Consider the following 24,033-nt stretch of genomic DNA (forward strand, 5'->3'; position numbering starts at 1 on the left):
TAATATCAAAATAGAAAGATTTACTGGAATAAAAATTTCTGTTTTATAGTAAACCATTCTTAATAGAGTCCCTGATTAATGTGATTACCAGCTGCATTGCAGTTGCATTAAAGCAGTGACTGACATTTGAAACACTTAATTCTTACATTATGTTTAAATTGCAGCTCAGCACTGGTGTTGAAGGCTAGGGCTGGGAAGTCATTTCAAAATTACTCAGAGATGAAGTGTGTAAAAATCTTAGAGAGGGTAAGCCCTTGAAAAGTGACTTTTAGGCACTAAGATATTAGTCTTTTGCTGTGGTCAGAGTTTTATCCATTTCATATATGGCATCCACCAAGGGCTTGTATCACATTCTCATCAAAGCTGAAACTAATTATTAGGCTTCATTTTGAGCCACTCTAATAAGCTGCATTTATCCATCCACTGTGCCATGTTCCCCATTTGCTTTAACCTACAGAAAGGGAGAAGAATTAAAGCTGGTAAAGCCATGTCTAATCAGCTTGGGGTAAGCCCAGCTCTGGGGCAGAGTTTATTTGTAGGCTGTGTTTGGAATGGTGAACTCACCTTCACTGAGTACTCTGGGCTTAGCAAATCCTTCCAGATGGCTTTTGAGTCTCCCAGTTTCAGCAAGCATTCTTTCCTTTCATCCAGAGAATAGATGATTTGCTGTTTAGCAGGGTCTGATTAAACTTGCAGCAGAATTATTCACATTGTGGTTGACATGGTTCATCAATTTAATGGTGCATGAAAACAGAGACATATAAAAATTATAAGTATACAAAAAGTGTATCTTCCAGCTGTGCTGTTTTGTTCTGTGTTGGGTTGTAGTGATATTGTTACTAACTTTGATAATTCCTGCATGGAATGGCTTTGGTAAACGTGCTGTTGTATTATGACAGCATTTTTGATCTCTGCTTTCCAACAGGGAAAACATTTCTAGAAGATCAAAATATTTACTAAGAAATAAGGGAAAGAGGAGTTATTTCTTCCCCATTTCCATTTCTGGTGGTCCAGTTCTTTTCTAATTCCTTTGCTCTGCTTCTGTCCTTGTCATAGGAACCTGTATATGCTTCTACTTACTCTCCTGTTATACCTGCTCTCCATAAATTTCATCCTTTTCTACCTATTAATCAGGTGAGCAAAAGTCTGCACAATTTAAATGCTCAACAATTTCAAGTAAGGACATTTTACCAGTGTTTTTTAACATACAGAATTAATAATCCTCTTAACTGATTAACCAGCTCAGTAAATGTAGCTTTAAAGAAACATAATGTTATGCCACTATCCTGTGTACTCTTCTTCAATATACATTGTGCTACTATTTCTCTTATGGTTGCTTTTCTGAAAGTTCTGTATCTGTTTTAGACTGTATAGGTGAGAAAGTAAAGGAAGAAAACATTATTGCTTTCATTATTACTGAAAACTTGTAAGTTGCTAAAGAGAGTGTATAAAAGGAGTAGTATGGAACTACACAGCATTTATTTTAAAATAAAATGCTGTGTACCCTGATCTCCCTGTAAGTAATGTGCATGTACAGTGTAAGACATAACATCATCTAACTTACTGACTGTAAAAAAAAAACTGCTTTTGTTGAGAGGCAATTTTCCCATAGTGCTTTTCCCTAGTCCCTATGTAAAGGATTTTTGTCTTGGCACATCCTTCTTCTATTCTCTGACTATCCCATCTTCCTGCTTCTCTCTCTTTCTTCCTTTAAGGTCTGTAGTACTAGTTTGAAAGAGTCAAGCTCTCTGATTTCTGGTGACCGTCATCCTTGGAGATGGAAGGTGAAATGCTATATAAAATTTCTATTTCATTTTTGGAGGGAGGAGTGAGACAGAAAATTACACTCAGATTGATGATCATATTCCTAATTTGTGTTTGCTTGGGAACAGAGTTCTGCTGCTGCTCCAGTAAATGTTAGAGAAGCTTCATGTGAAGTGTTCTTGAACATCATGTCTGTACCTCTGCAATTCCATCACAGACAATTTGAATAATTAATAGATAATGAGAAATATAAACTTCCTACACCCAGAGCAACAGAACAAAGTTCTCTTTGAGCAGTAGAGTACTAGACCTTGATCTGGGCAAACTATACCTGGTTCACGTGATCAGAGGTAAAAAATGCAAAGGCAGAAGTGGGCAAATAAACAAGCTGCAGAAAACCACAGGAAAAGAAGGAGAGCTCACTGGAAGGTCTCAATAGATCTATGAAAATCAAATTCTGCTATATTACACTTCTTGTCCCTTGCCTCCCAGCTCGCACTTGTGGTTCCTTTGCTACAAGGAATCCATTGGGTTCTTCATTCCCGCAGTCTGTGCTGCATGCAGGGAGCTTTCTGACCAGCATGGGTAATGGCAGTGAATTCAAGTGAATACTTACTGCTGGGTTGAGGTTGATGAATACAGAAGAAGCTACTGGATATATTATAAACATTTAGGCAACTGATATTTACCATTTCCACATTCACTTCCATAGCTGTTTTTGAGTATGATCTTTTACTATGAGTTTTTTAAATTGAACATTAAATTTTGGGCTATTTTGAAATGTGTTAGTGTTACCTCTTTCCTATAAGCTCTGGATTTAATATAGCTTATTTACTTCAGATCACCTGTTAATCTGGTTGTGACAGAGTTCACCAGCTTTATGTATCTAGAGGATAACAATACAGTGCAACTTAATAATAACCCTCCAGTAATGACAGGAGGCCCTTTAACGAGCTGTTCACTCCATCTGTCTTAAAAGGAAAAGAGCAAAAATAGTGTTCATCTTTCCATTGACTCTGGTGAGATACATCCTTCTCTCTTAGCAAGCTGCTTCCTTCCAGCACAGTGTAAAGGTACATGCAGACTTGTTTGGGATTTTGTTTTTGGGTGTTTTTTTCTGGCACAGTTAATCACTTTGTTATTTGCACCAAACATGAGTTGAGTGTGTTCTGTTTTCCTCAAAGCAGTTCTGAACAGAAAGGCATACATTTGCATGGACTTTCCCCTCCATGTTCTCTTATATGAAGGCCCATATAAAGTTGCAGAGCAAAACAACACAGAGACTTTTTACCATACTTGTACAACTGTTGGATTCTCCTTATGCTTTTTTATCTTAGGAGCTTAAACTAGAGAAGCTACTTGTATTAAAAAAAAATAGATACTTTTTAATGTAATTTATAGCATTCATTTTAAATAGAACCCTCTTTTGAAAACCAGATCTTTTTTGTGTTCATTCTTGGTTCAGATTCCCCCAGGTAGGGGCAGTCTTGATCTTTTACATAGAAAACCATGAATTATCGTATTTCTTCTTATTTATTAAAAAAAAAAGACAAAAACCAAAAAACAAACCAAAACAAAACAACAGAACCAAACAGCACACCAGCATGCTAACAAACCACTGTTTCTCAGTTCTTGCAACCTAAAGGGGACACTGCTTGTACTGCAAAACTGTAGAAGCATTGCCTAGATGTGGCCCCTTCCTTAGCATCAACAGGGGAGTGCCTGCCATACCCTCAAGAAATGTGTTACTGTGCTAGAAATGACCAATATCATCATCCAACCTTGCCAAGCTGTGGGAGAAAGTAATCCCTGTTTCTAACTGTTCTTGCAGTGAGTCTGTAAATCCTTCCCAGACTAAAAACAGGACCTTTTAGAAAAACACATAGTCTTAATTCTAAACTGTCAGCCTACAGAAAATTATTGGCAATATTAAGTAATTTTTCATATGTTATTATTCTTGCTGTGTTAAATGTAACTCTTAACCCTTTCTTCAGTGAAAATACATATTTAGCTCATAGAATCTGAGGTCAATTTCTTTTTTTAAATAGTTCAGCCCTTTCCTAAAACCTTTCAAAATTGTCAGCATCCTGGGTAGAAGCATAGAGGCTGGAAATGGATGAGTTATTCCAGTACAGATTATCTGTTCTGAACAACTTACCATGCGAGTTTTTTTCTCTCTTCTTTTTCTGTCTTCCTAATTGGCTGGGTTTTTGGGTTTTTTTCCCTTTTCAAATCACATTTCTCTTAAAAGCCTCATTTACCAGACTTTTCTGATATCCTTTTTTTTTTTAACAATCTATGTGATTATCTCTTCTTTATCTTCATAATTCTTCTCTCTGTTGGCGTCATCATACGGGTCTTCTCAGGGGATGATACTACATCCTTTGTTTTTCATGTTCTTGAAAACGTTTTGATCAAGTTTGGGATGAATCACATCACTGAATGGCTCTTTCCTGTTTGGTCAGTTAACCAGTTTACAGCCTGTAAGCTGCTCTGATATTTTTATATTGCTCAAAAAAACCTTCCCCAGAATGTCATCTGTGATTAACTCAAATGTATTAAAGAAATCAGAGGTAACAGTGTTAATATATTTAATCACACTTGAGCTCATCAAACTTACCCTTTTGATTAAACCTGTTTTCCATAATGCCATGTGGAATGGCATTAATTACATGCTGGTGATTTGATTCTTCATTGATTGTCTTTGCAGCAGCCTTTCCATGGGTGTCTGGAAGAACCCACAGCTTGTGTGACCTGTTCCTGCCTGCTTTAGTTTTACTTCTAAATATTGTCCACATCTGAGCTTTTATCCTATTTATTTTCCCATTTTCAATGGCTTTTTTTGGAAATTGGTTGTTGTGTTTCGGGGCATCGCCTTTTCCAGTTTTTTTGTCTAAGGTATCAATGAACATATCCATGTATTGTACACAATAAATTAGAATATTTCATTGAAAGTAACCACTTTTTTAATGAAAAAAATTGCATTGGAGCTGTTTTATTCCTAAGTTTTTATATGTTATTTTATTTATTCTCGATATACTAATTTTTGATTTGACTTTTTTGCAGTTGCAAATTTGAGGTTCTTCTTTCATATCATAATTTGGGTTTTTAAACTTAGAAATTAAATTTGGGCGTAGAAGCTTCTTGAGTTTTAGCTTTCTTAGCATATTTTCTCCCAATTAGATTGTGCTTTGACCAGTTAATTCCTCCACAAATTCTCCATGTGGCAATTCTGAAAGCTTTCTAAACTGTTCCCAACTAGCAGGTGGGTTTTTTCTGAAATCTGTTATGACAGTTGCATTGCCTCATATTAGCTTTCTAGCTATGTAAAATTATTATTTATTTAATCATGGCATATACTTCTGGTTTTCAGCAGAACTAAGGGAAATTAAGTTGATTGGGAATTTCCTGATGCCTATTTAGTTTATAATATTTTAGTTCATTTGTTCATTAATAGATTAAGGTAGGAGTCTTCATGCATTAAGAAGAGTTCTAGTGTGGAATTTCTCCAAATTGTGTAACATATGTACGCAGTCTGATTTTTTTTTTTTGGGGGGTTTTTTTTGTTTTTTTTTTTTTTTTTTTTTTTTTTTTTTTTGTTTGGTTAGGAACTCCAAAGATGTTTTGCCCAATGGAACAGCTTGTATGCTTCCATTCAAAAAAAAAAAAAAAGAAAAAAGAAGTCTGTTTCTCCTGTCTGACAGCTGTATTGTTTTATCCTTTGACACAGCTCCAGAATTACTGACAATCTTTCTGGCAATTCATGTGTGTAGTGATTAACACACTTACTTTCTAGCTCTGCATCTTCAGAATTTGCAGTAGCTCTGTAGATGCTGAAACTCCAGGTATTTGCTGGAGACAAAATCCAAAATTAAGACTCCTGTAAGGTTGAAAACCCAAACCCAAATCCACATTAATTTACTTCTTTCTGCCTCTCCCTCACTTCCCTCATATCGTAATGGAAGTCAGCATCCTTACTAAGTTAAAAATATTTGTTTTGTGTATTAAATTTTACTTCTGGCTTCATTAGGTATTTATTAATTTCCTGCCCAGGTGCCCCTTAATATATTGTTGGGGTATTTTCTACCAACTTTTCATCCCAGAGGTGGCTGTGCTGACACTGGAATGGGTAGAGACTGGAAGAAGTGAAAGAGACTTGTTCAGTGTTTTTCTTTAAAGCATTCAGAGGCTTTGACAGATGAGGAAATTATATTGAATAGACTTGTATGTTGTTATTTCTATTGAACATTTTGGAGTTCTAGAGAAAAATTCAAGTATTTAATCTTGATTATCATGGCTTGCAGTCCTATTGTCTGGCTGTCCAACTCTCTTTCCTGATAAATGGAGAGGAAGTGTTGCTGCAGAAGGCTGCAGAAAAATATGGCACTAGAGGGAAGTAGTGGAGGGCTCTCATGGTCCTAGTCCTTGTACAAACCTTTTCTTGGCTTGTCTTCATTCTTCTGACTGATATTTACTGATCCTGGTAAATGCTGAAAGCTACATAGTCTCTATATTAGAGTGTCCCCTGCAGTCACAATAGTTTTTATATAAAGTGACTTATTTATTTAGTCTGATTGATTTTTAAGAAAATAAAAAATAACAGTATCTTCTTTGTATCTTGAAAGGAGAAGAATGTTTATGTTCACAAGCTGGTGCATACTTTTGCGTCGTCCTTCTGTGGTTCTGTGACCTAGAGTGGTATTAAAGCTTGAGGTTTTAATTTGTTTTTTTCAATTCTAGCAGCTAGGTTGTGAAGAAAAATGATGAATAGCCTCAACTTGGAAGTAATTCTAGAGTTGACAGTCCCATGCACTAAAAATACTCCTATGTTTGACTTCTATGCAGTGTAATCCCTGAAATGTTGATAATTTTTAAAGATAAGTATATTAAAGTAACAGTCCTTTGGCTTGACCTAGCTGCAGCAGAGTATGTAAATACAGTTTCTTTCTTGCTTAAAGTACCATCATCAATCCATCTGCATGAGAAGGGCACTGAGATAGTGCACCTTCTGCTTCTAATCACTCCGGCTGTTGGCTGCCAACCTCCAAAGCAAGAAAGCAAAGCTAAGGGTGACCTAGGAAAAAAAAAGGAGGGAGTGGTAGAGATGATCCTTCCTTCCTCAGATCCAGGAAAAATATTTAGTAGAGCAGGCTGACTTAAGAACTAAAACGAGCAGCTCTGGAGACACTGCTAATCCTGCCTGGGGAGCTAAGTTACTGTAAGAGATTGATTAGGAATGACCCACTGAAGTTACACCACTTCTCTGTTTTTCCCTGTGCCACCTGCAGATTTGCACACTTGGAAACATCTGCTCATAGTCAGTAGTGATGTCACTTGTGTAGCAAGTCATGGTTCAAAAGAACAAGGCCTGGAAAATGATTTCATACACAGAGTGAATAGTTTGCTTTGCATAGAGGAGTGCCATCTGCCCTGGCTGGTAGTCTCAAGAAAAGGTCAAAGAGCACAGACCGAAACCTTGTGCTCACAGTGTAATGGGGCAGGAAGACAATGAAGCACTGCAGGGTCACCAAGCTGTGTGTGACTTCACTGCAGTAGCTTGTTCCCTGCTCCTTTCCCTCTGCATCTGGCAGCTGAAATGTTCAGCCAGTCTTTAGCTATGTGTCTAGCAGGTTTTTTAAATACCTCTTTCTTTCTTTCTTCTTTCTTTCACCCAAAAAGCAAAGAATGGCAGATAACCAGGAGAGTCAGATGACCATTGAGGAGAGGAAACACCTGATTACAGCTCGAGAAGAAGCCTGGAAGTCCAAGGGTAAAGGAGCAGCCAATGACTCCACACAGTTCACTGTAGCTGGCCGAATGGTAAAAAAAGGTCAGTGACTAAATGATCCCAATATAAATAAGACACCTCTTATCTGTCTAGTCAAAATAAAGTCAAACTAAAGCTGTGCAGAAACAGCATCTGTATTTAGCAAGAGGAAGACTGTTTATCTTCCACTGAATAATTGTGTCATGAGTCTGTTCACTTTAGTTTCTTGTGGGCGTGGTATTGATCCATTTTATTCTGCACTGCCATCCACTTATCACTGGGCTCTGGCTGGCTGGTGGAAATATCACTTGAACAGGGATATATGTTTTGGTTTTCCTTCTAATGCAACCCACAGGACATAGTTGGATTATTCTTTCTTACTTATTCTTCCTTTTAAAACCCAGCTGCACTGTCTAGAGAATAGTTGTGAAATCGAGTTGTTTCTGTTGCTGGCATTTTCCCCATTCCTAGGATCACTTGGAATATTTAGGAAACAAGTATTGTTTTTATGGATGCTGTCTTGGAGAACAGCTTGAAGTGTTATGTTTGGCTGAAGATTCCCTGGTTCTGCATAAAACCACAGAGTAGAAATGACAAGGGAGCAATGTTGACTTTTTTGGGATCTCTTGAATTCAGTCTCTGTTTCCAGATCTAATCATTCTTCTGAAGTGGACAGGAGTCTCTGAAGGCTGTACATGGTAGGAATGCAGCTGTTCACACAGCATGCCTGGGAAGATGATAGCTTTGGGAAGAAGGCACCTAAACTGATCTTTTTGCTTAACGACTACTAGGTTTTGGGTTGGTACAAGGACTTGGTTATTAAACACAACAACAGTGAACCTTGAATTAAATTACAACCATGAAGAAAAATCATTGTAGGGCAAGGGCAATACTGCAACAGGAGTAACTGCTTGCAATCCAAGACACAATCTGTTGGCAGAAAACCAGATAAACAGTATTAGGAATTACCTCTGTTAGTAACATGTTTTAGCCGCTGCTTACATTTTACAGAGTTTTGCTGCTAGAAATGACAGTTGGTCACTATTTGAAGAGTAACCCTTTTTGGGGGGTCACTAAAAAAACTGTTTAGCTGTCCGCAGATGTGCTCTTTCAGATTTTTTTTTTGCAAATATATTGGTCTTTGGAAAGGAAAAGAAGGTGGTAGCATTTGCTCTTCTTAATAAGAAAAAAAAAAAAATGATCTTGAAAGGATCACTTTAGGTGAAATGATGATTCTTTTGAACAAGCAAGGTAATGCAATGACAGTGAAATCAATAAAAGTAGCCCAAGTGGGATTTTAGTTAGATGTGTGCTGATTCATATCCTGAGAGAATAAATTATCATTAGAGTTTTTAATTTAAGAGATTATGAGAAAGCAATGCAAAATAACATCTTTATCATATGCATGTGCACAGATGCTTCTTATGGCTGAAAATTATCCAGTCCTAATTGGAAGGTGATCCTTTCCTAAGCAGTTCTCAGTGTGGTCTTGTGGATTATGTGCTGGTAGAGCTGCTTAAGAGCTGTGTTCTCTTGAGTGTGTCTTGAGGAAGGCTTTACCCATTGACTTAAAACCTGCTGGAATTTTGAGTCTCTTAGGTAATATGGGAAAAATTGCTTGTGGAAAAACTACTTAGTTATATTCCAAATTTAACTTGGAGTTTAATGATTATGACAATTCTATTGCTATGACTTGCAGTGAAGATAGTGGAAACATATATGTTCTCCCAGCGCAATATTGGTTTAATCTGATCAAAATAACTAAAGACTTAAACTTACATGGCTCAGTAATTAGAAAACTGTGGCTAAGTGGAAAATAGATAATAGAGAACAGTGTAAATGTCTGTTTCCCCATTTACTGAAAGTCTAGGCAACTAAAGTTAATAGGTGCAATTTTTTGCCTCAGTATGCTTTTTTACCTAATAAAATCCACGACTCCTGTTGAGTCCAGTTCTCTTAGTAGAGCAGTGTAGATTCACATGAAAATTAAAACTAAAAAATCCATCCTTGTTTTACACACTGGGTCCAGAATGAATTGCTTTATGACAGTTACTGGAAAGGATGAAGGAGAGTACAACAAAAGGAGAGGGTAGTGCTTGATATGGTTGAGATTCTATCTTCCGTTTCTACTTCAATTTCCACGTGTTCTTAAAAACCCAACAGGGCCCAAAAATTACTGTGAAAACCAGGGACAGCATTCACAACTCAGATGCATCCTGTTACGTCTATTAATAGAGATGTGCTTAAATTTAAAAAAGGGAGTAAGAGGGTGGTAGAGGTGAAGGTGCCTAGCAAGATCATGGTGACTTCCCTGCTAAACTTACCCTTTTTTCAGAACACTTACATGGTTTTAAAATGTAGCTTGTGGTACAGCTGGAGCCCAAAATGTAGACCGAATGAACTGCTGCTACCTTGAAAAGGAGCAAAATTACTATATTCCAGAGACAGCCATATCTTGTGTTAGCTTGCAAAGAGACACTTGGAAATGAAGCTTTGTTCTTGGGAATGGGGTGGTTTCTGAGGCTACTGTTGATTAAAGGAGCAGGCAGGGCCCTCTGCCATCTCTAATACAATGGCTGGGGAAGTGTGCTGGCCTGTAGGAAGTAGCCAGGCTCATCTGCTTTCCCCAAATAGCTTCTCTGTCGTCACTGTTGGAAACACAGGCTGACTCATGGCTGCATTTCCTATGTTCTGTGTCCCTGTGCAGGCCTGGCTTCTCCAAGTGCACTAACACCAGTAGCATCCCCTTTCCGGCAGAAGTCTACCACGCCAGTTACAAAGCCCTTGGAAGGTAAGGAATAAAAATCGCTGAAATATGTTCAGGCTTATTTACTTCCTGTCAATTAACAGGTTTTACTTTCTGGTTTGCTTAGAAATTGAAGCCAGGCCTGATATGCAGTTGGAATCAGATATGAAGCTTGACAAGTTGGAGTCCTTCTTGGGAAGGCTGAATAACAAAGGTCGGTAGAGTTATGAAGGGTGGCGGTGTATGCACCCTCTGACTTTAGTAAATTGATAAAAGTGCCCCTTACTTAAAATATCTGGTAGCAGAAACTGAATATTTCTTTGCTCAGACTTCAGTTACTGATAATTTTATTACAAGTGTACAGTAGAATAAATCACAGATACCTAAATAACTTTCTTAATTCTATAGAAACAATGTACACATCCTTCTGTAGGGCAGAATTTCCTAAGAGCACACAGCCAGTCTGAACCATATTGCCATACACAGTGAAACATCTTTAAATGTAGTTGAGTCCTATTAAAATCAAAATAGGGTACTAAGCTGCTCCCAAGCACAATTCATTCACTTTCCTGCTTTTTCGAAAATTGACTGTCTATAGCAGCTCATCAGCTTCCCTGTACAGTTTGTTGGCTATTTATGAAGGTCTCTGGAGTTGTCTGCTGTTCCCATCTTATATGTCTGTCCTCATTTGTGAGGCAAAAATCTTTATTACATCCTTATGTAATTTGTAGTGTAACAGATACCATAAACAAATGTATTCACATTTCAGTACAGGAAGCACTAGCATAGGATAAAGACTGTGCCACACTCACTAGTCTGAAGTAGTGACTTTTCCCCTTGTGATTCTAGATCTTTTCTAAGGCAGGAATTACACAGTTGGAGGCAAGATGGAATATACAAAACCCTAAAATGCTTACATCATCATACTATAGCAACTCATTTATAGTGTCCAAGTTTTCATTTAGCCTTATTTCCCTACCATTTTATATAATGATTATTGCATATGAGTTGCAGTTACACTGTTTCAATATTCTTTATCAACACACTTTTCTACCATCAATTTAAAAAAAAACTAACACAGAAAAACCCCAATAAAAACCAAAATACTACCACCACACTGAAAAAAAAAAATTACCCAGGCAACTACCAAACAACCCATGTTTACCTTTTCTAGAGTTAGAAACTCTAGTATGGCTATTTACTGGGTGAGGTGTTTTCTTCCTGCAGTTGCTGGGATGCAAGAGACAGTGCTGACAGTTACAGGAAGATCTGTGAAAGAGGTGATGAAGCTGGATGATGATGAAACATTTTCCAAATTTTATCGCCATGTGGATTTCCCTTCCTCCTCAGTGCCTTTGGACCTTGATGAGGACTTTGATGCCATCTTTGATCCTTATGCACCAAAGTAAGAATTTTTTCCCCATTGTTTTAAATGCAGACATGAGGGCAGTGCTCAAAATGTTCAGCTCTAAGTCATCCTGTAGGTATCTTAGTACTGGGCACGTTCATTTCTTCTGAAATCATGCTCCTGCCTGATTTGAGGAGATGATCCTGATTTTGTCATTGGATGATCCTGACTAGAAAAATTACCTGATGATTATAAACTCTACTTGTTTTTCAGGTTGACGTCTTCTGTAGCAGAGCACAAACGTGCAGTTAGGCCCACGCGCAGAGTCCAGTCCTCAAGGAACCCCCTGAAAATGCTTGCAGCAAGACAAGATATTCTTCATGAATACACTGAACAAAGACTGAATGTTGCCTTCATGGAGTCAAAGCGAATGAAAGTAGAAAAAAGTAAGCCTGCAGGATGATTTGTACAGGACACCATCTTGCCTTTGTAATTAAAAAAGAAAAAAAAAACCCAATGCAAAAAATGGAACTGAAGGAATGGAACATATTCTCTGAGTGGCAATAAATTGATTGATGTATAAGGTGAAATGTAGACTGTGTGGGAGACCTGGAGAGAAAGGCATGTGTGATTTCCTCAGGGAAGGCTACCTATAACCACCTCCTGTATGCAGAATTTAATTATTTATTTTTAGCACAGTCACCTTATGCAGAGAGAGAGAGAGAGCCATGATGCCTGCAGGGTGAGGACGGGAGATCAAGGAAAGCAGATCCAACTTTGTCATGCTGCAGTGAGAGCTGGCAAGAGTAGATGAATTTTTGTTCAGATACACTGGCATCAATTTTGAGTCCTAATTTTCTCTCAGAAAGTGGAATTAGCCTTCTTGACTTCTTCTGATTAATTTCCATAAATGATCAGTGCTTTGTGGCAGGGCTTACAAGGTGCTTTACTTGGGAATTTGCTTTTTCCTGACAACCAGACAGACAGCAAAGACATCATTGTAAAATTTCTTTAAAGATTTGTCCAGCCACTCTTACATTTTGGGGTACAAGTTTTCCTTACTACACTTGAGTAAAGAAAGATCATCTTTAGCTGTTAATTGTATTGATGAAAAGGCTAACTATATATGTAATACTTTGTTGCCATCTCAATGAGAAGGATTTCCCCGAGTTATAAATTTATAAAGTGTTTTGTCTTGTCTTTGGTTGAGCGATTAACAAAAGTAGTCAAGCATCTGGGCTGTAAGTTTACAGTAAAACATTGCTAAGACTTTGAAATGTAAATGGGTGTTGCATCAAACTGTCTCAGCCAAATTTTAAGGGAATTACAGTTAATTAGCCTTGTCTCTATGCTGTCTCTTATTATTAAGTACTTCTAAGGCATTGAAGATCTGCGCAGTACTTCACAAAGCATTGGGTAGAATGGTTCCTAGCAAAGTTGGTATTCATGCCAAATAGCATAATTCTGACACTGACAGCGTACTCTTGGATATCTAGAAATTCAGATAATCCTAAACCAACAAATATTTTGGGGTAGTGGTTAATCTGAGTTCAACCTGCCTTTACTGTTGCTATGGAGAAAAACTGAAAATAATGGGCAGAAATTATTTTCTCAATGCAACAATAATTTTTTATTATAATTTTGTTATTTTTATGTCTGTCTGTCTTTTCCTCCAATTTCTTTTTATGTACAAGTGTCTACAAATTCAAATTTCTCAGAAGTAGCACTTGCTGGCCTGGCAAGCAAAGAGAATTTCAGCAACATTAGCCTGAGAAGTGTTAATCTAACAGAGCAAAACTCTAACAACAGTGCTGTGCCATACAAGAAGCTAATGCTCCTGCAAATTAAAGGTATGCTGGAACTGCTTTTACTTTCCATAAATAATAGGCTGAATGCAACATGTGGGAGTTGCTACCACATTTAGATGCTTAACTTGTTCTAAATCTTCATGATTCCAAAACCTGAAAAAATAAATGGTAATTGTGTAAAAAAAGTTAAACCTCACAAATAGTTTTACATTGGTCCACTGGTGTATGTTTCCCAAAGAGAAAACAGAATATTTCACAAATTCTGGCTATCCCCTGTGGAAGTTTTTTAACTGTCCCATTCTTCCAGTGCTCAATATAATTTGGAAATGATGTGACAGTGTTCTTGCTCCACTTCTCCTTACAGTGTATAGTAACATTTCTGATTCTGCAAATAGCTAGGTTTTGGAAAGCAAAATTTTTAAAATTCTTAAAACTTTTTACTGCCTACAGAAATTGTGCTATGACTTCACTTAAGCAAATATAAAAGGTTCTGGAATTTTGCTGCTGTCTGCCATTTACTTAATTCATTTCTTTCCAGAAGGACACAGAGTTGTTAAAGCAAGAACAGGAAATAATAGAAATATTAGTTGATAGGAGACAACATTTATTTTGTTTCCTGTGAGTAAACTCTTTTTCCACAGTAGTAGTCTTTTAATTATTCTTAAACAGTCTGTTTCCACATATTTTGCTACATGTGCTGGAATTGTTTGTGTTTCATTCAAAACAAATTAGATCGTGGCATTTGATAGTAGTAGTTGAAAGAATATAATTAGCTTTGTTTTCTCTTTAGGAAGAAGACATGTTCAAACAAGATTAGTTGAACCAAGAGCCTCATCACTGAACAGCGGAGACTGTTTCCTGTTGTTAACTCCACATTTATGTTTCTTGTGGGTAGGAGAGTTTGCAAATGTCATAGAAAAAGCAAAGGTCAGTACTATTGTGAGGTTTTATTTATTATTTATTTTTAGAACCTTTGCAATATATGTCTGTGATAAAATTGAGCCTTAGTGCCAATTCTCTCAAAAAGTGGCATGTAACTGATAGTCCGTGACAGGGAGATATGCCGAATTCCTGAAAATATATTTTAGGTCATGCACTGAATGAAAGCTGGCATTTGTGAAAGAGTGTGTAGTTTGTGAAGCTGCAAGAGAAAAAAGGATATCCTCAGGATACAGACTGAACTAAAAAAACATAAATAGTCTGAATTGCAGGATGTCCTTTTCATTCCCATGTCCACTGAGATCAGTCTTGCTTTAAGGCAAATGAAAGAATAAATTCATTTCTGTGACATTTCTTCTATTGTCTGTTTAGTGCAATAAATAATAACAATTTTTTTCTGCTATTTGCTGTATTATATATCTGTTTATTTAGTGCAATAAATAATAACAATTTTTTTCTGCTATTTGCTGTATTATATCTCATTTGCCTTCTCACTGAGCAAGAATATTGCACAAGTATTCCAAAGACTTAAGCAATCCTGTTCAGATAACTGTTAATCTCTTAGGCTTCAGAACTTGCAACTTTAATTCAGACAAAGAGGGAACTTGGCTGTAGAGCTTCTTATATACAGACTATAGAAGAAGGAATAAATACCCATACCCACGCAGCCAAAGACTTCTGGAAACTCCTTGGTGGACAGACAAATTACCAGTGTAAGCATTGTTTAGTTACAGTATCTGATGCTCTACCACAATAAAATAGTAGAGTTGGTTCTCTTTAGTAAAGATAGTTGGAGGTTAATTTTTTTTTTTTTTGGACAATCTTTCCTTAAGCCGCTGGAAGTCCTGAAGAAGACGAAATGTACGAAGCCGCAATAATAGAAACAAATTGCATTTACCGCCTCGTAGAGGATAAACTCATTCCTGAGGATGACTACTGGGGAAAGGTGCCAAAATGTACCCTGCTACAACCAAAAGAGGTATCGTGCCACTAACTGCTCCTGTGGTAAGTGCAGGAACATGCAACTGGTGATGACTTGCAGTAACTGCAAATGCTCGTGGAGAGGATCGCTGAAAGCTGGGTCCTCTGTGTTTCTGAAAGGCTTCTGCACATTTTGCTGTCTAGACTGTGCTGCAAGGTCTCAAGAAATTAGTTCACATTATCTTCTAAGTAAAACACCATATTAGAAAGTCTAAACCTTTTTTGTCAACAGTGGCTTACCCCAATGTCACGAAGTGCAGAACAAGTAGCACTTTGGAAAAACAAAACAAAATAAAACCTGCTTTTATTTCTATCCCTAGCTGACTTTTGCAATAACCATTTCACCCAAACAGTCACCCATCCTTCTAAAATGAGGACATGAAGCATTTTCTTGAAAGTATTGAAGTCACTGCCTTTTTGCCTATATTGTGTGTTCTGTCAGCCCTCCCTGGCTGTAGGACAAGGCATAGATCTAAATGGCAGAGAAAGCTGCTGAAACTGGACAGCTATCAGTCATGCAACCAGGTTTTTAGCAGTAAGAGCTCTCTAATCTGCTAGTGACTTCAGCCACCTAATGATACACCTCACAGCATTCCCCCTGCTTGCTTCCAGTCATCCTCAAAAACTGGGCATTACAATGCAGACCACTGGCCTGTCCTTAGTTGCATTGCAGTGCTACTTGCTACTGTCACTGCAGAAACTCGTATTTGGAGGAGTTTCTGTTCAGCACAAGGAAACTGGAGGATCAGGGTGTCACCTAACGTAATGGCAGGTTGATTTTTCTGTTGTTTGGTTTTGATTTTAGGTGCTGGTGTTTGATTTTGGCAGTGAAGTATATGTATGGCATGGAAAAGAAGTTACTTTAGCACAAAGAAAAGTGGCATTCCAGCTGGCAAAACACTTGTGGAATGGCACCTTTGACTACTCCAATTGTGATATAAATCCTCTGGACCCTGGAGAATGCAATCCCCTCATACCCAGGTATTGTAACTCAAATTTAGTCTCATTGCAGATACATAGTTTTCTTGCCCTCTTTTCACAGTGTTTAATTTGATTCTATATCTTTTCTTCCCTTGCACAGAAAGGGACAAGGACGCCCAGACTGGGCTGTATTTGGCAGACTCACAGAACATAACGAGACGATTCTGTTCAAAGAAAAATTTCTTGATTGGACAGAACTGAAGAAACTGAATGAGAAGAATTCTAGTGAATCCCTTCACCAGAAGGTGCATATAATAAGCATGCTAGGTATTTCAAACTAGATGACTTAGTTGGGATGGCAGCCAGGGAAAATTGTGCTCAAGGATCAAGAACACATTTTTTATTTTGTGGGCTTTGACCTAGGGGTCAGAACATCACCTCCTACAGTGAACCCACAGAGTTGTTTTATATTATTATTATTATTATTATTTGTAGATTGTAGTATAATTATATCTTATGTGTTGTTTATATAATATATATATTATATGTAATATATATATAAATTTTAAATTATTGCTGTTAATAATATTAATATTATTAATAATAATATTAATATTATTATTACTGTTAATATATGAGCCAGGCAGCTCAATGAATACTGCTGAGGTGGCTTTGACAGGGCTTCAAACGACAACAAGATACTAAAGTACTGAAATATGCAGGAGTCAAAATGTTTCACTGGAACTGTGGGGTGAGGAGAAAAAAATGCTGTGCTCAAAGAAATCTCTTCTCTGTGTTTTCTGACAGGAAGAATCCAGATCTGACTCTAAACCATATGATGTCATGCTAATGGTAGCTGTGCCTCAAACAACTGTGGGCACAGTCTTGGATGGAATGAATATTGGCCGGGGTTATGGACTGGTAGAAGGAGAAGATGGGAGGCAGTTTGAAATTATCACTGCCTCTGTGGATGTCTGGCATATCCTGGAATTCGATTATAGTAGACTGCCTAAGCAAAGCATAGGGCAATTCCATGAGGGAGACACATATGTGGTGAAGTGGAAGTACATGGTGAGCACTACAGGTTAGTGAACAATTCCATTTCATCCTGCTGAAACACGCAGAAGTGCAGCTAAAACTCCTGCTGTTAGTGGTGAGATCCAGACCTGGATTTCCATGGACATGAGACAGTTTGAAAGGTTAGGGATACTAATTTAGCCTTTCTAGGTCATTAAAATGTAAAGTTTTGTATTTTGTTTAAAAGAAAGCAGTAAAACATAAAGAAATGGTAGTTATTTTGGATACACCAGATATAATGCTGTCCATCTCTGCTTTTACCCACCACTGGTGGTGTACATGTTCACAGGATAGTTCATGAACCAGAATTATGCCCACAGCTTACCACCAAAATAATTAGGCAGCTGGACTAATAGCAGTGATCTGAATGTCTTGCAAAAGAGGTAGGCTTAGCAACAAGAAAAACCTTTGCTGGTTATGGAGATCAATAACAATGACAGGAAAAGCCCTTGCCAGCTCATTGCCCTTGCTATCCCTTCTGCCATTGCTGGAAAGCCTTTGGTCTGGATTTGAGGCTCAGCAGTGTTCTGACAAAGAGCCTGAGAGCAGCAGGTAAAGCCTGAGAACCAGTCAGCTCCATAAGTCCATTGGAACTCTCCCTTCTGGCACTAAACTAAGAATAGGTGGTTTTTGTGGTAAGTTAAAAACAAATACTCTAAAACTGATTGTTCCAAATAGAGTTTATTAAAGTCAGTTGAAAGCACCAGAACAGTTATACAGCTTCAGGCTTTTAGCCAAAAAAATGTAGGTAGGTCTCAGTCAGGATCGTTGAGATCAGATACTGGCAAATCCAAGAAAAATACAAGAGCTTGTAAGTCTTGGGAGAAGTGGGTAACACTAGTACTGAACTGTAAACAGGCTTCTAATCCAAATGGATGAAAACATATTCCATCACTCCAAAACAGAATAAATTTTTATGTAGGAGGCAGTACTTTTATGGGCTGAATATACAGATAAGAATGAAACCCATAAATTTTAAAGTAAGTAGTGTTTTGAGTATCCTTAACTTGAAAAAAACAGGATGCTTTCTCCTAAGTATTTCACTTGGATGCTGCTCAGCACTGCTGGAATCAAGGCAGATGTTTTAACTTTTTTTTTTTTCAAATCTGTTTTAAAACTCTTGGGTTTTTTAAAATCTTTGATTTCATTCTAACTGTTTATTCTCTATTCACTGTAAAGACTGCAATATTCTGTAAGTGGTTGTGCTGTGAATTTCACTTGCTGTAAACATTATTTGCTTATCATAACAAGTAAATGCCGACTCCTAAAAAAAAGAAAAAAAAAAGCAGCTCCTCTCCTGCTGCCAAAGAACAGTGTGTAATGTGGAAAATCAGCCATAATGCACTCTTCTGGTAACATTACTGGACATGCCATTTCACATGCAAATTGGCTCAAATGCTGTCAGTTATTTTTCTCCAGATAGTACCAGGTCTTTCTACATCTCTTTCTCCAACCAACACAGGCATGTCTGCCTGTGGGCTTACATCCACCTGAGGAGACCATGCCAGCTCTGCATGGGGACCCTCTGGCTTGGAGACCTAATGTTCCTCCAATTGCACATTTTTACTTTCCTGTTCTGGATGGGATAGTGCTGAGCTGGCAGATGAGATGAAACCATGTGCTGTTTAAACCTATAGCCAAAATACTTTCTTCAGCATGTGCTCTCTGTTTCACAGTTGGAAGCAGACAAAAAGGAGAGCAACAAGTACGGGCTGTTGGAAAAGAGAAATGTGTGTATTTCTTTTGGCAAGGAAGGCACTCCACAGTGAGTGAGAAAGGAACATCAGCACTCATGACAGTGGAACTTGATGAAGAGAGAGGAGCACAGGTGAGCTTCCTAGATGGCAGACCTGGTAAGATCTGCCTGTCTGGGTAGCCATGAACAGTAATCAGGAATTATCTTCTTTGCCTCCTCCCTTTCTGTAAATGCGTTCTTGCCATTACAAATAGTCAGACCTCAAAATTACTTTTGACATTATTCCAATTGCAAGATGCATATAAGCTCCTTTATGGATTGTGATTCCCAAATGCTGCTTCTGAAAAAGGCTGAAGAAGAAGGTCTTTTCTCTCTTCCCTGCAGGAATAGGTGAAGCACAGTAGCACAGATTTATGCCATCCTTTTGAGTATATGTTCAGATAGCAGGACTGTCTTCTTCGTGCTAAGGAGAAGCACTTTTTGCAGGCCAAGGCAAAAAAATACATTGGAAATTTTCAATTTGCTTACTCTGTAATTACATATTAATTGCATTGTTTGCAGAGATTCTACAAATGCAGTTTGAAGCTGAGAGGACAAGCTAATTTGCTTTGTCTTTAGGCAGACTTGGGCTTTGCTGTGGCTTCACTGTTACCAGCATACCAGATGGATGGTTTAAAGTTAGTTTCTGTACCTTGATCCTGCTTTAATTAGTTTTTTAACAGCAGCATAGAAATAACCAGCAAGACAGGAATTCATAGAGGAGAAATATAAGAGCCCTTGATCAAGAGTGTAAGAGTCTCTGCAACATAGCTGATTTAGGAATTGGCTATATCAGTTTCATACTCCAAATGCAATGTTTAGTGAGCAAAGAACATGCATGTTATCATAGAAATCAGTTTTATAGCAAATTTTTTACCTAATTCAGTTCCTGTGTTATCTCCATAATGGTTTTAGTGAACACTGGTCAAGGTGGACAGGTTCTGTATTCATAAAATTTTAAAAATGGTTAGTTTAAACCATTTTAAATTAAAGTTCATTTGGTATTCCATTATTCTCTGAAACTCAATTGTTGGATTCCAGCTAGAGGTTTCTTTTAATATGCAGGCCACATATGGAACCCATTGCATGCTGATATATGGTAATTTAAACAATAGTCAGCAGTTGTAAAGTAGAAGGAAAGCCATCTTCGAGGGTGGCCATAACTATATAATTTTTAATAATCCATAGAGACCTGTTTTCCTGAGTCTGTATACTTGCTTTACTTTTTTAATGAAGAGTGGTGCTTTCAATTTCCAGGTACAAGTGCTTCAAGGGAAAGAACCACCGTGCTTCTTGCAGTGCTTCCAAGGAGGGATGATTGTGCATGCTGGAAGAAGGGAAGAGGAAGAAGAAAATGCACAAAGTAAATTATTGTTAGTTAAGAGTTTCTGCCCCAAACCCCTTTTTTAGCTGTTGTGGAGAGTTTTGTATTCAGTCTCAACTACCCTACTCTGTAGAAAAGAAAAATGAATGCCATGAAACTCTTGAGACAGCTTTGCAATGTTTTGTTTCAAGGTATCCTTTTTTTTTTTTTTTTTGAGCAGAGAATGGATTTTGTCACCCTAGAGCATGTTGACTTGATTAGATTAATGCACAAACAATTTTTTTTAGTTTGGTTTTACTTAAGCCAAATGCCCATTTGCTTTAAAGTATGTTCTTTTCTTCACAGTCTGGGGAAGAAGAGTGTTTTTATGAGCAGTTCTTCTGCTCCAAAGAAAGCTCTAAGCTTTTATTACCCAACCATTGCTTTTTGTAACATATTCCTTGAATGTGGTAGCTGAGGTAGGAGAATTTCAATGGAAGTGTAGCTTGGAGATGCTCCAGTTTTCACTTGACTGTGCCCTTATGTTCCCAAGGTGCAGAGGGGAAGAGGAGCTGAATAGGAGGAATGTTTGTTTCCCTTCCTCACCATATGAAACAGCAGAACTTGACTCTTCTGCTCTGTAAAGCTCTGCAGCTCTCAATACTTGTGCTCTTGTAGCAGGGTTTTAGAAGGCATCTCTTCTGCACAGGGTTTCTGAAGTAAACCTGGTGCTTGGCTAGTTCATTCTGTCACAGCGTAGGCCTTCATTCTGTGAAATTCATCCAGTATGAGAACAGCTGTCCAGAGCAGAGGTTTTGAATTTTCAGTCCCATGTGATTTTATAATAGTGCTGCTCTGTTCCTGTCTGCTCCAGGTGATTGGAGGCTTTATTGCGTGCGAGGAGAAGTTCCCAATGAAGGAAACTTACTTGAAGTAGCGTGTCACTGCAGCAGCCTGCGTTCCAGGACATCCATGATTGTCCTCAATATCAACAAAGCTCTCATCTATCTGTGGCATGGCTGCAAAGCACAGTCTCACACCAAGGACGTAGGAAGAACAGCAGCCAATAAAATAAAAGAACAGTGAGTGTCTGATCTATATTTTTGAGATGATTATATAGACTACCAATTTTCTTGAAGTAGTCTTACTCAAAGAAATTTTGAAATAAATAAAGCTGTCATCTTAAGTACAAATGCAGCATGTGCATGTTTCATCTGGAGGAGGAGTGAAGGTTGGTTGGTTTGGTAGAGTGGAGAAAACTCATATCCTGTAATTGCTTTCATTGGAGGTCAATTTCATTTATTAATAAACTCATAGAATGGTTGGAAGGGATGTTAAAGATCATCTAACTCCAGTCCCCCTGCCATAGGTAGAGATACCTTCCACTAGACCAGATTGCTCAAAGCCCCATGCAGCCTGGCCATGAACACTTCCAGGGATGTGGTGCCCACATTCTTCCTGCTGTACTAATTACAGTTAAAACAAAGTCATTTTCTATTTGGAGTGAGATGCTAAACATCTGAATAGCAAATTATAGCGCATTCTATAGGAGGATTAGAATCCAGCCTTGTGAGTGAGGAAGAGGAAATTAACTTGGGAAAGCATGCGAGGAGGACAGCAGCCGTTACAAAAGCAGGCAATGACAATCTCTACTAAGAACTTAGGTGAGCATCTCCTTCACTCTGGGAATGGGATCCAAATGCTACAAGAATAGCTGTTGAAATTCCCTGCCTTGTTTTTTGATAATTTTTCCAAGTGCGTGTGTTGGCCTGAAGTGTGCAACAAGCCTGGAGGGTACTTTTGGGGTCCGCTAATGTGAGTGGCCAGCAGGTTTGTCTTAGCTGTGTTTGGGGCAGGAACAATATGAGTTCACTGTTTCTTTGTGTTTTATAGGTGTCCGCTGGAGGCAGGGCTGCACAGCAGCAGCAAGGTGACGATTCATGAATGTGATGAAGGGTCAGAGCCCTTGGGATTCTGGGACGCCTTGGGGAGGAGAGATCGGAAGGCCTATGACTGCATGTTGCAAGGTAGATCTGCCTTCCTGGACTTGGCACTCACATTTTACTCTACTAGTCTAGGGTGTTGTCAAATTTAATGTAAAGTTTTTGAAGAATTTTTTGGTAGTTGAGTTCTTCAGAGAAATGCTTCCAAAAATCTTACTGAGTTAAGTAATACTGTTCTAGAAGGAAAGTACTGGAAAACCAAGTGTTTCATTTTGTTCTCCCCTGCTTCTGCTGCCCCTCTGTATTCAGGCAGTACAGAGCAATAGTTAACACTGTTACAAATATATTTTGCTTCTCTTCTAGAGGGATTTAAGAGGCAGTTTTGCTCACATTCCCGTCCAGCCTTTGCTTTGAAACTGCCAACAAAGGTAGCAGGGGAATTGATTTACCAAGTGGAAAATTTGTCAGCTAACTCTGCGATGGGCTTGCTTCACTTAAGCTGCAGAGCAGCGGGTTATGAAATGGCTGATAGTAACTAGCCAGGGTCAGATTCAGACTGATGGCAGCCAGCCGCTCAGCTCAACTGCTTTACAGCTGTTGCTAGTCCCTCAAGACATCTGGTTGTCTTTCCTGGTTTTTCAAAACCCAGAAAATTTACAGTCACTTTTAAAGTGTATTGTTAGTTTCTACAATTAAGTCTAACATTTTTTGTTGTGACTCTTCTTAATTTTTGTTCTTTAAAGATCCTGGAAAGTTTAATTTCACACCCCGCCTGTTCAGCCTCAGTAGTTCATCAGGAGAATTCTCAGCCACTGAGTATGTTTACCCTTCAAGAGACCCTGCTGTCATCAATTCCATGCCATTCTTGCAAGAGGATCTTTACACTGCCCCACAGCCAGGTATGTGTCTTAAAATACTTAAGTAACAAGAAAACAGATGACTGTATCCTGCATTGGGCAGTGTCTCAGTAGTTGTAAGCACTTTTAACTTGATATATCACAGGAAAATCTGTGCACATGATGCTTATACAGTACTAAGCAATAACAGTAATTTTTCCACGATGAAGATGCTGAGAAATAATCAAGTGTATGCATGTATGCCAGAAGCTTCCTGTAAAAATACATTGTTTATATCAGAGAATCAAAGTCCAGCTGAAGTTTAGCTGGATAATTAACAAAGGAGTTGGTAAAATGTGAAATTATCCTGTTGTGATGCTGACAAGCACATAAAACTGGGGTTGTTGAGGGGATTACAAAAACTAGTTAAGTGGCTAATGATGGATTTGTTATTTTCTGACTGTGTAGCACTCTTCCTTGTTGACAATCACCATGAAGTGTACCTGTGGCAAGGCTGGTGGCCTGTGGAGAACAAAATCACTGGATCAGCTCGAATCAGGTGGGCTACAGACAGGAAATGCGCCATGGAGACGGTGCTCCGGTACTGCAAAGGTAACAGACTGCTGTGCCCGACTGCTCTGAGTGTGTCAGGCCTGTCCATGCCTTCTCTCCTGAGCTGAAAGGTGCTCCAACAATGTTATAAACATCAGTTTATTTGAAAATACACTGCCCACTCTTTCTTAGCAAACCATTTGTCTAGTAACAGCATTGTTCCCTAATTGCCAAGGTACTCTACTGACTCTGCTCTCAGTGGAAAGGCTTTATTGTGTTATACCTCAGAATCACAAGTTAACAGTTTAAACAT

General features: G+C 38.3%; 1 protein-coding gene across 18 annotated transcripts in view; it reads left to right on the top strand.

The window, feature by feature from the left end:
• SVIL (supervillin) overlaps positions 1–24,033 on the top strand; it is a 105,439-nt gene that overhangs the window by 78,510 nt on the left and 2,896 nt on the right. For 12 of the 18 annotated variants that reach the window (XM_041408357.1, XM_041408348.1, XM_041408351.1 and 9 more), the window contains 20 exons: positions 1,057–1,134; positions 1,716–1,784; positions 7,444–7,594; positions 10,239–10,322; positions 10,405–10,491; positions 11,505–11,682; positions 11,899–12,071; positions 13,320–13,475; positions 14,224–14,360; positions 14,938–15,085; positions 15,206–15,351; positions 16,159–16,334; positions 16,435–16,579; positions 17,082–17,358; positions 19,028–19,179; positions 20,344–20,449; positions 21,264–21,471; positions 22,283–22,416; positions 23,076–23,231; positions 23,637–23,780. In XM_041408357.1, coding sequence (XP_041264291.1) covers positions 1,057–1,134; positions 1,716–1,784; positions 7,444–7,594; positions 10,239–10,322; positions 10,405–10,491; positions 11,505–11,682; positions 11,899–12,071; positions 13,320–13,475; positions 14,224–14,360; positions 14,938–15,085; positions 15,206–15,351; positions 16,159–16,334; positions 16,435–16,579; positions 17,082–17,358; positions 19,028–19,179; positions 20,344–20,449; positions 21,264–21,471; positions 22,283–22,416; positions 23,076–23,231; positions 23,637–23,780 — 2,905 coding nt within the window. The remainder of the gene's footprint in view (positions 1–1,056; positions 1,135–1,715; positions 1,785–7,443; positions 7,595–10,238; positions 10,323–10,404; positions 10,492–11,504; positions 11,683–11,898; positions 12,072–13,319; positions 13,476–14,223; positions 14,361–14,937; positions 15,086–15,205; positions 15,352–16,158; positions 16,335–16,434; positions 16,580–17,081; positions 17,359–19,027; positions 19,180–20,343; positions 20,450–21,263; positions 21,472–22,282; positions 22,417–23,075; positions 23,232–23,636; positions 23,781–24,033) is intronic. The other 6 variants (XM_041408354.1, XM_041408367.1, XM_041408364.1 and 3 more) reach the window with 2 other exon arrangements.

Source organism: Onychostruthus taczanowskii, unplaced genomic scaffold, assembly GCF_017590055.1.
Source record: "Onychostruthus taczanowskii isolate IOZ18803 unplaced genomic scaffold, ASM1759005v1 scaffold3, whole genome shotgun sequence".
In the NCBI taxonomy this organism is placed as follows: domain Eukaryota; kingdom Metazoa; phylum Chordata; class Aves; order Passeriformes; family Passeridae; genus Onychostruthus; species Onychostruthus taczanowskii.